Source organism: Balaenoptera musculus, chromosome 5, assembly GCF_009873245.2.
Source record: "Balaenoptera musculus isolate JJ_BM4_2016_0621 chromosome 5, mBalMus1.pri.v3, whole genome shotgun sequence".
Lineage (NCBI taxonomy): Eukaryota > Metazoa > Chordata > Mammalia > Artiodactyla > Balaenopteridae > Balaenoptera > Balaenoptera musculus.
The window spans coordinates 22207311-22221474 of record NC_045789.1 but is presented as its reverse complement, the minus strand read 5'-3'; the positions used below and the strand labels follow the sequence as shown (position 1 = coordinate 22221474).

Here is a 14164-nt window from a genome sequence, read left to right as displayed (position 1 = left end):
CATCACTGGGGGTCCTGGGACGATCAGAATTCGACTCTGGCAAGGTTACATTTTTGGCAACCCAGGCAGAGCCCAGGCTCTGGGCAGCACGGAGGAGCTCATGCTGGAGAAAGTCTCCCACTCCTGCACGGAGGGGAGAGGCTAACGGTGAGTGGCTGCCACCCAGACTCAGACTTGCTGACACAGAAGACAGTAAAGTGACCCCTGGAGGGAAAAACTGAACCAAACAAAATACAGAAACATATACTGGCTCCTCAAGAGAAACATGCCCCCACCGGTCACTCTCATGCGTTTCTGCTGGAAGCACAAGCTGGTAAAACTCTGGGAAGCAGCGAGTGTTAGTTGTCATGCTCTCTGACACAGTAATTTCACTTCAAAGAATCTAATTTACAAAAATTATCTGGAATAAAAGAAAAGCAATGTGGATAGAGGAGTTCACTGCAACATTTTAGATAAGAAACAGGAAACAATCTTCAAGTAAGTTATACTACGGTTTGTTCACTTGATGAATTACTACAAGTCATTAAAATGATGCTTAAAAATGATGCTTATGTAAAATTTCTATTACCATGGGGAAATGCTTATGTTAAACCATTAGGAAAAAGCAGCATACATGACTCTATACACAATCATGATAATAAATAGGTCATACGGGTAAATGGATTAAAACACTATGCAAAATGAGGATCACAGCTGTGCTTGGAGAAATGTATAAATATGTATTATAATGTATGTACCTGCCAAAAAACAATAGCTAATCTTTGATGGCAGGATTTTATGTATCTACAACATAGCGCAAATATAGTATGAAACCTTTCCAATGTTTCCAAAGAATACCAAGACAACTGTACCAAAAAAAAAAAAAAAAAAAAGGAGGGGGGAATATACCAAAATGTTAAGAGGTATCCTTTGGGTAACTGGCCTTCGTGACTTTTTTCCTTCTTACAGTTTTTGGTATTAATCTATCCACATGTTATAAGATGAACATGCATTTCTTTGGAAAAAAGTTTGCTGGGAAATTTTAAGTAATGTAATATATCATGTTCAATAATGTCACAACACTCAACCCACAGACAAGGAAATCTAGGAGAAGAAAATATGCCCTTTCAGATGTGAAAGAACAGGCTTGGTTCGTACCTGGGCCGGTACTTCCAGCGCCGCCGCCTCCACCGCTGCTGCCGAACATGCCTCCACCTCCAGCTCCCGCCCCACTGCCGCCACCGAAACTATCCGAGAAATTGGGCATGAGCTTCTGCCGTTTCCTCTGCACTTCCTCTTTATCTGTATTTAAAGGAAGAGAAACCAGAGGAGAAAAGATTGATTCAGCTCCACTACTAGCCACAGAAAGAATACTGATTCTGATGGTATTTTTAAACATCTTAAAGGGAAATAGAAAGCACCCAAGGAGGAAGAGATGCCAAATGTCAAGAAGCATTATATTTATTCCAATGAGCACAAAGACCAAGAACCAGCCTCAGAGGGACCACAGAACAGTACACACCCAAATTCTCTCTGCAATTGTTTCTTAAGTCCCCCATGTCATTCAAGTTAGTGAGAGACTAGACTGCCCATCAAAGATGAAGAGACTGAAAATACTGAATGAAAACAACATTACTGAGCATTTTCACTTGGTCATACAAAATAACTGTTACTAATCAGCTAACATTTATTATGCGTCTACAACGACCTAAGTGCTGAGGATAAAGAGAAGTATGACATCATATCTTTGCTGTCAAGAACCCTCCAATATAATTTTAAGGTTCTGGGGGAAAGACTTAAAGACAAAGAACTATAATGCTATATATGTTAAATTCATGGTGCCAGCTAGGGTTCCAGGAGTTCAAGAAAGGACTTCTAGGGAGTCTCTGTGGGCTGGAAAATTCAGGAAAAGGCTTCCCAGAATCAACTCTGTTATCAGGAGAGGACAAAGGGAGGACGTTGTGGGAAGGGGATGTAGAGGGAAAGTAACAAAGGAACCAATGTGCACAGCATGCTTATGAGAACAGCAGTGGGTCAGCTTAGCTGAAGGGAAAGTTTAGTATGAGGAATTCTTGAGAAATGGGGCTGATTGGGACCACACTGCCAAGCACCTGGATTATGAACCTAAGGGATTTAATTTACAGGCAGGAGAGCCATGGAATGTTTTTGAACTGGGGAATGCCATGTACATGGTGGTATTTTAGAAAGATTCATCTGTCACTGGTGCACAGGATAAAATAAAGAGTCAAAGTGAGAGGCGGAGACAGTGCAGACATAAGGTGTTGGAGGCTGTTCCTTGGTGGTCACCACAATAATAAAAATGCGTGCGTCCCAGAAAGACAATAAAAGATGGATCTGCAGTCATTGGTAACTCATGAGATATGAGGCTACAAGTCTAAGACCACTACTTGACTAAAATACAGTGATGCCCTCTGAGATTTTCGACTGGCCAAGTCTAGATACTATTTAGACTTTCCCCCCTCACTCCCCGTGTGGTTGCTCTGTTTTTCTTTTGCTTCTCACCAGCCCCACTGCCCCTCTGAGTTCTGCCAGTGACTTTGTGGTCTATTGTTCCTTTCTTGTTTCTTCTTTCTGTTTCCCTTTCTCTCCCTTCTCTGATTTTCCCACCCTATGTATTTTTTCTCCCTTCTCTCTTCTGACATAAAGCGCTGAAGAAGTTTTGGGTTTTGTTTAAATTACGTCAACAGTCAGTAAGGTGTTTCTTTTTTCCAATCAGCAGCTCAATACTTGACAACTGGCCTATTTCTGATTCTTCACGTCAGTTCTGGTCACTGTTTATGTTCAGAAAGATCTTCACTTATTTCTAATTCTGTCGTTGTTTCAGTCATCTCAGGGCTAGAAAGAATGCTGCTGTGTACTGATTATCTCGTGATCATCTAAGTGCAGTTTGAAGTAGGGTAGCAAAGTACCCTTAAAAAATAGTCTTTTAAAAACGGATCCTGTCCAGACTCGCTAGGAAGAAGAAAGCCAGCATGGGTCAACTCTGAAGAAAACATGCTTCCACCAGAAAGGGGTGACCTCGAAGTGGAGAAACTTGAGCAATTTCCTTATCAAAGGTTTTGGACAGGTTTATAAAGTTTCTCCATCAGTTGTATCATAACTAAGTCACAATTATTACTCATCCTATAAACTGTTCATCTCACATGGGATATTAGTTCATCAGAAATATGAAATACAAGAGCAAGGCAGACAACATGTTCATCTTCAGAAATAAATATTATCTACTGACACGCTTTCTAGCAAAGAGATCATTTGGTATTTGCTATGTAGTCCTTTTGACTTATAAAACAGGGACATTCACTGGTTATATTTCATTGTAAAATGGGAATTTTTAAGACTCAATTTAAAAAATATTAACTATCCTACAGCCATTAAGATGTTAATGACAAGAAACTGATATAGAAAATTCCATGTGACAAGCTTTTTTTTTTTTTTAAATAGAAGAACCTGCAGTCTGAATTTCCATGGAATTGAACATGGGGATTCTCACACTGGGTTTACTTACCCTTGTGGTCTGCTTTTGACAGTGGACCATGTGATGTACTATGAAACATCAACCTATTCTAAAAGGGACCTAAGTGGCCACTCACTACAAGTCCTCCTTTTACAGAAGAGGAAACCGAAGCTAGGATGTTGAGGGACTTGTACGAGGTCAAGGCCGAGTGAAGATCAGATACAAGGTCTAACGAGCATTCCATTATATTAGGGCACCATTTTGGGGGAAACACTCCAACGTATCTTTGCTTCCTTTAATAACTGATGATTTAAGATAACAGCTTAGTTCACAAATGTTGATAAAGCTTTTAGCCTCTACCACCTTATGCTGTGCACGTGCCTTAAAAGTACCTCATTCTCACTTTCTGGGTTGTAGTTTGCCAGTAAAGACGCCTGCATTTATCCTGACCATACCTTTCATAATTTAAAGATTATGATTCGGTTTCTTCCTAATCTCCATCTTTTCAGACTGAAAAGTCATTATGGTCTTTCTTTGCTTTTGTATAACAGTTCCTCAACTATCTTCTTCCCTTGCCAACCATCCCTCTCCTGATTATTTTGATTGTCTCCCTGGACCCAACCATCTCCATGACGTTTTCATGAGACACAACATCAATGACCATAAAGGATGCAGAGTTCAGGGCTGCATGATTCTGTACAACAAGAGGAATATGATGTATTTCTTTGTCTAATGTCTTAATTGGTGGCACCCAACAAGTAACTAGTCTTTCGGGTGAGGATGGCAACTTGGTCGGTCAAACAATAACTTAGCTCTCAGATATTTAACAAGCATCTACTAGGTGACATACATTGTTCCAGATGTAGCAATAAATATGAAAGACCAAATCTGTGACCTACAGAACACAGGTAGGAAGAAGACAACAGACACATAAATTAATAGGTAAGATAATTTTACATATTGATAAAAATAAGTGAAGAATATAAAATGAGGCAGTGAGTTTGGGAGTGACTGCAGGGGCTGGGGGCAGTGGAAGGTGTATTCAATGACTTCTGAGAAATGAGCACAATGATTCCTTGGGTTGTATGGTTTAGATCCATCTTCACATAGTTACTCTGATGCTAAATGGCCTGCTACTTTTCTGGCTACTCACACATGCCTGGTGTGATCATTTTTCCTTGTGACTATTTCAACTTGGGATTTTATAATCCAGAAGGTTCTCTAGACTAAGGTGATTTGTTGTCTTCAATAAAATTGTTCTAATCTCACAACAACTCAACCACAATACATGCTGGCCATTCTTTCTGTGGAGCTCAACTACAAACTCTTATTTTTCCAGATGGTTTTCTACATTGTTCTTATAGATGGAGCTTTTAGTCAATGATAACCTGGAAGGTAAGTGCCTGACACATAAAGGTGAGATTTTGAACTTTCAGGAAACCCCATTCTCTAACTCCAGCCCCGGATAGCTCCTACCATAAGAGGGTAGCAATGAAAGTAATAGTCTGAACTTGCCCCTGCTGTATCTGACTCTTTTCAGGCACAGATACCACTGGGAAAGGGACACAGGCAGCCTAGAAACCAAGCTCAGCTTTGAGGATTTCTAGGCTTACACATGTGTAGGTAATCTGGGTTTCCTTTTTTTATCTGATTCTCTGTGTTAGAAAAATTGACATTGTTTTGAACACACATTTTAGGAGAAGAAATCTTTTTTTTTTCCCCCTCAGAAAGTCCAAAAAAATTTTGCTGTCTTTCTCTTCTGGGTCTACTTTTAAAGAAGGGTGCTTAATCCAAAGCAGTGATTTTCAAACTTCACGCCGACGGCCCATTCGGAAGCCCTCAGGCAGTTCCTGGGCAGGGAGGGAAGTGAGGAGAGGTGAGGCTCCTTCCTGGAGGAGCCAAGAGGGCGGGGCTCGCCACCTCCACGTCGAGCCTCTCAGGTTTATATACTGGGATTTCGCACGAAATGCCATGTGGAGAGAAAAGAAAGCCTCCTCTGCTGACGGTGTTTCCAAACCACCAGTAACGGAAAGCACTGTACGTCTGACCCATCAGTGGAGGGGCCACAAGCTCAGAAAAGAAACAAGAACTCACGGAACCATTTTCTAAATGCTGCTGCCACAACGTGAATTCTAGGAAAAGAAAGCCCTCCTCAAAGATCCCCCATCACATGTCGCTATCACAGGATTAGCAGCCGTGTGGACCGTTGCTGCGGCACCTTTGTGGGTTCCAGCCTCGGCCAGGACCTGGGTGCCCTGTACCTCCCCAGTCTCACTTCCCTCTAGTCCAGGGGTTTCTAATTATGTTTGTGCCACGGCCTCTTTTGCAGTCTAGTGAAGTCTATGGATCTCTTCTTAGAATCACAGTTTTTAGTATGTAAAATGCAAAACAGGATTACAGAAAAACCTGATTGTTTCAAAGTACGCTTCTAGCCATGGAGCCCCAGGGGTGAGTGGACGCCAGGTTAACAAATAACCTCTGAGGCCTGTCACCCTCATTCCGAGAGGATTCTCCGTGTGAACTTCCCCTCCCTTGAGTTCCAGTCCTGCCTTTGGAATGGCCCGTTAGGAACCTGCCAGAGGAACCTAAAATGCAGCATGTTTTAAACTGAACCCTGTCTTCGCCCACCCACATCTGCTTCTGCTCCCGTGACTCTTCATCAGTTCAACCACATCACAGCCTGCCCAGGCTGGGATTCCTAGAACCGTCTAGGCCTCCTGATTCTCTCTTTTCACCCGCTACGCCAACCAGCACCTGGGTCCTCTTGACACCACCCCTGCACTGCCTCCTGAATCCACCTTCTCCTTTCACTCCACTGCACTAAGACCCTCACTAACTTCACCATTTCTCACTTGGATTCTTGCATTCTTCTTCTGACTCATTGTCTGCTGCCCAGATAGTCTCTTCAGTGTCTACAGAGAGAGGTCAGAGGCATCATTCCAAATCCAAACTGGCCTGGTCATTCCCCTTTCCAGAATCAATGCAAAATTCTCTAGGTGCCAATCACAGCACCACAGAGCCTGGCCCCGGCCTCCTCGCCTGCTGTGGCCTTCGGGAGTGCACCTCAGTGCCCATAATGCTCACTTTTCTCTGAGTAAACGCTAACTGTCTTAGCTCCTCACGTTTCCTAAGTCGAGGAAACCCTTTCCTTCTCTGTTGCACACTCAACTACTGAAATACATCCCCAATTTTCAGGACCTTGAAGAAGCCTTCTTCTTGGTGGCTTCTTCAGAATCTAGGGTTCGTTCTCCTTGCATTCTTCTACGTTTTTGTGGATGCCTCACTTTTGGAACTTACCAAAGTAATAATTCGCATTGTAACAATTGAAGGAGACTTATGATCTCCCCTTCTCGGTGTGTCCTTTGTGAGGAAGGGAATGCTGCCTGACTCATTTTTATAGCTCTGCACTGCATGGTGGCTGAGTCTTCCGTTCAGCTGCCTGAGGCCAGCTCTGCACTGCATGGTGGCTGAGTCTTCCGTTCAGCTGCCTGAGGCCCGTGGACAGAGTGGCTGATTCTCCTACACAACAAGCCTTATCTTTTCATCTCAACTACCTGCACCCTGAGGTAGTCAATCAATGACAGATTCTCAAATTCAAAGAGAAATTTTCAAATGTCTAAATCTCATATAAAACTCAATGGAAATAACATTATTTTAAAAGGCTATAGACTTAATTCTATGACCCCAAAATCATATATTACTTCTTTCTTCTCTAAAAAGAAGCACCATGGACCCAGAAACCAGTTACTAGGAAGCTGTTCAAAGGAGGAGACTACCTGATCTTTTCTAATCAGACCATCCTCTTGTTGGAACAAGCACAAGTGTTTTAAACAACCAAGTTACCTTTAATTTCAGGATAGTAGAGAAAAGGTTTTGGTTCACTGGTTTCCAAATCAGATTTCCTCCGAAGCTGGACGAACACAGAGGCTGGTTTTGTAATGTTGATATCTTTATACTTTGGAGTTTTGAAGACGATGGCAAACTGCAGGATACAAAGATCCAAATGTTGGAGTAGGACTACATTTCTTTTCCAGCAACGCTACTCATTAAACACATCCTTTATGCCCAATGTTTAGACACAAGGTACTAAAAAATATACAACACCTTAGAGAAACTTACAACCTTAGAATTCTATACCCATACATTTTTATTAAATTGCCAATGTGAAAATGAAGTATAAGATTATGCCAATGTATTGCAAAACTTCATTAGTTCACTTTTCTAAAATTTCAAATGTCTTTCTGTATAAATAATCACGTGAATAAAATACGTTGCATACATCTTCTCCTTTTCCAGAGTAGCCTTAAAAGCCTCCAAGATTATTTACAGCAATATCAGAAAGGCTAGTCGTGGAAGGAGAGAGTGAGGAAGGTGGTACTACTACCAGCCTGCCGGCCAGCCAATGAAGACAAAAAACTAAACCCTGTAAGAGAGACATCATGACAGGGCCAGTGTATTGTGAGGTGAGGATGGCCAAGGCTCTAGGCATACACAGGGCATTCTGTAGCACCCATAAGGCAGCCTCCTCACTGATATCTGGCAGTGCCAGAAGAGTCAGGCATTTTCACATTTTTTAGCTAGATTTTTTTTTACTTGATCCACAAAATTAGTAAGTTTAAGCTAACAGTTATATACAGAACCTTCCACCAAACAAACAAAAAAAAGGATATAATTATTTTCAAGTACACATGGAACATTTTTAAAAAACTGATCATAGAGTCACAGAGAAAGACAAAAAAATTTCAAAGAACTCATATCTAAGACTACCTTCTATGACCACAATGTTGAAATGATCAACAAAACATCTTTTAAATGTTTGGAAACTTAAAAATGGACTCCTAGACAAAAAATTTAAATGAGAATCATGATAGAAATGATAAAATAAGAACCAAACAATAATAAAAGCATTATGCTATCAAAATGTGATCTCAGCTTACAGCTGTGATGCATTTGTAACAAAACTTATTTTTTTCATTAAACTATGCTTGGGGCAGAATCACCAGTGCTGAGGGGCCCACTGCTTTGAGCAGCCACACACTGTCAGCATTTAACACCCCACCTCAAAGATGTTTTAGCTGGATTTTTTGACTATGTAATATATTCCCATGGATCAAGCTTCGTAAAATATAAAAAGGTATACAGTGGTGCACACTGAGAATTCTCCTTGCCATTCCTGTCCCTCATCCAGACAGTTCCTACTGTGTGCCTGCCCTCCACCCCCAGAAGTAAACACAGAGGAGCTATTAGTTTCTGTCGTATTCTTCCAGAGTTTCTTTATGCGTATGTAAACATAAACATAGAATCTTTTTTATATACACTTTGCTTTATATCTATCTTTTAAAAAATTTTAATGTTGTATCTTTGAGACTTTTCCATATTAGTCCATAGAGTACTCATTCTTTTTAATAACTGCACAATATTCCATCACATAGATACACCATAATTTATTTAACTGGCCACTTACTGATAGACCTTTGGATTGTTTCCAATTTTTTGTGAAAACCGTATTCCTCAATCGCTCAGTGTAATCATTAAGATGAGGATTCAGCATTTTCATCTCTTGGTCATATACTCAGTTGTCACCAGGAGATCTTGATTTGTCATAGTGACATCAGCCTCAACTAGAAGACTCCTCCTTTCAACACTTTTCATTAGAATACCCTTTTAACAGGTCTCCGCATATTACACTGGTAGAACATTGTTATGGACTAATTGTGTTCCCCCAAAATTCATATGTTGAAGCCCTAACAGTGTGGCTGTATTTGGAGATAGAGCTTTTACGGGAAGAATTAAGGTTAAATGAGGTCATAAGGGCAAAGCCCTGATTGGATAGGATTACTGTTTTTAAAATAAGAGACAGCAGAGAGCTTACTCTCTCTCTGCCCTGTTAGGACACAACAAGAAGGTGCCTGTCTGCAAGCCAGGAAGAGAGCCCTCACAAGGAACTGACACTGTCAGACCCTGATCTGGGACTTCTAGTCTCCAGAACCATGAGCAACAAATTTCTTTTGTTTCATCCACCCAGTCTATGATATTTTGTTATGGAAGCCTGAACAGATGAATACAACACTTAAAACATTTCTACTAAAGGACCTAAGGGCCACTGCCTTGTGGCTAGGTGATCAGACACCCAAATGAAATGCCTTGCAAGGTCTAATACAGCCTTGCCCATAATTCTATGGTAGGTAACTTTTCTGGAACACCTGCAAGAAACAGTGCTCTTTTATGAAAGTTAAATAAATATTTATGGTTTTTCCTTGTTTTATACATGGAAACTAGTGAATTTCAACAAGGCAGAAAATGTAGAATCATCTTCATCACCACCGTCATCATCATCCACTTACTTGTCTATGAACATCTGTGGGGGAAAAATCTCCGAATCCTTCCCAGATTCCACCATTTTCCTCCTCCTCATAAAATCGAATCTGGATGTCATCTGCAAACAGTCACGTCCAGATGTATAATTTCACATAGTATAATAATATTCAAAAACATGAAAAATAAAGCTGGTTCAAGATTCTACCTATAAATACTATGTACTTAACCTTTTTCAAAAGTAATTAATATATACTTTTGAATTATTTAAAATTTTTAGTGAAAATTTTCTATTAGTTATCATAGTAATGGGCCCCAAGATTCATTTACAATGACAGAATACTAGATTTACCTATTCAATCTGAGTTTTCTCTTAATCAGTCTTTCCCACTTCTTCATCCCTAAACCAATTCACTCCTGAGAAACACGAAGGATAGTGAGGAATATCAGAATCCCAAAAGGTGGTTCACTTGATACAGATTTACATAATAATATTAAACTAATATAAAGTTTACTATATGGCAGACACTGTTCTGAATGATTTTATATGTATATATTAACTGATTTAATCCTCACAACAACTTTGTGATGCAGGTCTACTATTAATATCCTCGTTCTGCAGAAGAGAAACTGGAGGTCAGAGAGGTTAAGTAACTTATCTAAGGCTGAACAGCTAGTAAATGGAGAGGCCAGGATTTGAACACAGTGAAGTTTCAGATTGCAGGCTCTTACACATTCTACTATGCTACCTCCCTATAATATTTTATTAGTCCATATTGAGAAACTGCTAAAAATATCATGTTGGTCTAGTCCCTTCGGGTTAAATTAGAACATCTAAATTTCACACTTCAGTCATGGGTTCTACTCCTGCAGAAATATGACAGTATAACTCAGAGTTGGCATCTCCCTGGCTTCACTTCCTATTTCATAGGAAGGTGTACACTATTGACTTGCAAAAACTAAATTTATATTTCTATTTACATAGAATTTTAGGAATACTAGGGTTGGATAAGACATATTATATCCTGGTTAATACCTCTGCCTTCAGGTAGGACTACCCTGGACCTAGTTATTCAGATTCTTTAAGCTAGGTTCAAGACTTCTCTTAATAAGCCATTCCAATGTAATGATAATGATTAAGAGTCACATTTACAAATTAAGGTACTCAGATTGTGTTTACTCATAGTATGCACAACCAGAAATCTGGAAATGCATATTACTTGGATAGAATGGGTTGAAAGAATACTGATACCAAAACCTGCAGAGAAAGTGTAAACATTTTTGGGATACAGATATATATTGATACCTTTACCTTAAAATCTGATCTCATTTTTTCTGACTTTTTATCTCAGAGCATTTAGCCTCAAAGGAGAATTTTCTTTGTTTTAAGCCATAGTTTTTTTAATAGGGGCTACATTTCCAGCTATGCAGTTGCTTACTTTGAAACTGCTCATCCTTGTAGTGAGGATATCTTTCTTTCTTTTCTTTTTTCTTTTTAGTGAAGAAACTACAATTATTTTTATTGAAAAATGTGAAAGTGAAATATTATATTTTTTGCATTATTATTTTTTAACATCTTTATTGGAGTATAATTGCTTTACAATGGTGTGTTAGTTTCTGCTGTATAACAAAGTGAATCAGCTATACGTATACATATATCCCCATATCCCCTCCCTCTTTCACATCCCTCCCACCCTCCCTAACGCACCCCTCTAGGTGGACACAAAGCACCAAGGTGACCTCCCTGTGCTATGCGGCTGCTTCTCACTAGCTATCTGTTTTACATTTGGTAGTGTATATGTGTCCATGCCACTCTCTCACTTTGTCACAGCTTACCCTTCCCCCTCCCCGTGGCCTCAAGTCCATTGTCTACATCTGCGTCTTTATTCCTGTCCTGCCCCTAGGTTCATGAGAACCATTTTTTTTTTTTTTTTTTTAGATTCCATATATATGTGTTACCATATGGTATTTGTTTTTCTCTTTCTGACTTACTTCACTCTGCATGACAGACTCTAGGTCCAACCACCTCACTACAAATAGTTCAATTTCATTTCTTTTTATGGCTGAGTAATATTGCATTGTATGTATCTGCCACATCTCCTTTATCCATTCATCTGTCGATGGACACTTAAGTTGCTTCCATGTCCTGCCTATTGTAAATAGTCCTACAATGAACACTGTGGTACATGTCTCTTTTTGAATTATGGTTTTCTCAGGGTATATGCCCAGTAGTGGGATTTCTGGGTCATATGGTAGTTCTATTTGTAGTTTTTAAGGAAGTTCCACACTGTTCTCCATACTGGCTGTATCAATTTACATTCCCACCACCAGTGTAAGAGGGTTCCCTTTTCTCCACACCCTCTCCAGCATTTATTGTTTGTAGATTTTTTGATGATGGCCATTCTGACCGGTGTGAGGTGATACCTCATTGTAGTTTTTATTTGCATTTTTCTGATGATAAGTGATGTTGAGCATCCTTTCATGTGTTTCTTGGCAATCTGTATATCTTCTTTGGAGAAATGTCTTTTTAGGTCTTCTGCCCATTTTTGGATTGGGTTGTTTACTTTTTTGATATTGAGCTGCATGAGCTGCTTGTAAATTTTGGAGATTAATCCTTTCCCAGTTGCTCCGTTTGCAAATATTTTCTCCCATTCTGAGGGTTGTCTTTTCGTCTTGTTTATGGTTTCGTTTGCTGTGCAAAAAGCTTGCAAGTTTCATTATGTCCCATTTGTTTATTTTTGTTTTCATTTCCATTTCTCTAGGAGGTGGGTCAAAAAGGATCTTGTTGTGATTTATGTCAAAGAGTGTTCAGCCTATGTTTCCCTCTTTATAATGTCTGGCTTTACATTTAGGTCTTTAATCCATTTTGAGTTTGTTGTTGTATACGGTGTTAGGGAGTGTTCTAATTTCATTCTTTTACATGTAGCTGTCCAGTTTTCCCAGCACCACTTTTTGAAGAGGCTGTCTTTTCTCCATTGTATATTCTTGCCTCCTTTATCAAAGATAAGGTGACCATATGTGTGTGGGTTTATCTCTGGGCTTTCTATCCTGTTCCACTGACCTATATTTCTATTTTTGTGCCACTACCATACTGTCTTGATTACTGTAGCTTTGTAGTATAGTCTGAAGTCAGGGAGCCTGATTCCTCCAGCTCCATTTTTCTTCCTCAAGATTGCTTTAGCTATTTGGGGTCTTCTGTGTTTCCATACAAATTGTGATTTTTTTTGTTCCAGTTCTGTGAAAAATGCCATTGGTAGTTTGATAGGGATTGCATTGAATCTGTAGATTGCTTTGGGTAGTAGAGTCATTTTCACAATGTTGATTCTTCCAATCCAAGAACATGGTATATCTCTCCATCTGTTTGTCATCTTTAATTTCTTTCATCAGTGTCTTATAGTTTTCTGCATACAGGTCTTTTGTCTTCTTAGGTAGGTTTATTACTAGGTATTTTATTCTTCTTGTTGCAGTGGTAAATGGGAGTGTTTCCTTGATTTCTCTTTCAGATTTTTCATCATTAGTGTATAGGAATGCAAGAGATTTCTGTGCATTAATTTTGTATCCTGCTACTTTACCAAATTCATTCATTAGCTCTAGTAGTTTTCTGGTAGCATCTATAGGATTCTCTATGTATAGTATCATGTCATCTGCAAACAGTGACGGTTTTACTTCTTCTTTTCCAATTTGAATTCATTTCTTTTTCTTCTCTGACTGCTGTGGCTAAAACTCCCAAAATTGTGTTGAATAACAGAGGCGAGAGTGGGCAACCTTGCCTTGTTCCTGATCTTAGTGGAAATGGTTTCAGTTTTTTACCATAGAGAATGATGTTGGCTGTGGATTTGTCATATACGGGCTTCATTATGTTGAGGTAGCTTCCCTCTACGCCTACTTCTGGAGAGTTTTTATCATAAATAGGTGTTGAATTTTGTCAAAAGCTTTTTCTGAATCTATTGAGATGATCATATAGTTTTTATCCTTCAATTTGTTAATATGGGGTATCACGTTGATTGATTTGTGTATACTGAAGAATCCTTGCATTCCTGGGATAAACCCCCCTTGATCATGGTGTATGATCCTTTTAATGTGCTGTTGGATTCTGTTTGCTAGTATTTTGTTGAGGATTTTTGCATCTATGTTCATCAGTGATATTGGCCTGTAGTTTTCTTTTATTGCGATATCTTTATCCGGTTTTGGTATCAGGGTGATGGTGGCCTCATAAAATGAGTTGGGGAGTATTCCTCCCTCTGCTATATTTTGGAAGAGTTTGAGAAGGATAGGTGTTAGCTCTTCTCTAAATGTTTGATAGAATTCGCCTGTGAAGCCATCTGGTCCTGGGCTTTTGTTTGTTGGAAGATTTTTAATCACAGTTTCAATTTCAGTGCTTGTGATTGGTCTGTT

At 39.5% G+C, this 14164-nt stretch overlaps 1 protein-coding gene across 1 annotated transcript in view; it reads right to left on the bottom strand.

The window, feature by feature from the left end:
• The window catches only part of NFKB1 (nuclear factor kappa B subunit 1), a 123994-nt gene that overhangs the window by 24241 nt on the left and 85589 nt on the right, over positions 1-14164 (bottom strand). Inside the window, 3 exon segments of the mRNA XM_036852524.1 lie at positions 1138-1281; positions 7298-7436; positions 9799-9890. Of these exon segments, the coding sequence (XP_036708419.1) occupies positions 1138-1281; positions 7298-7436; positions 9799-9890 (375 nt within the window).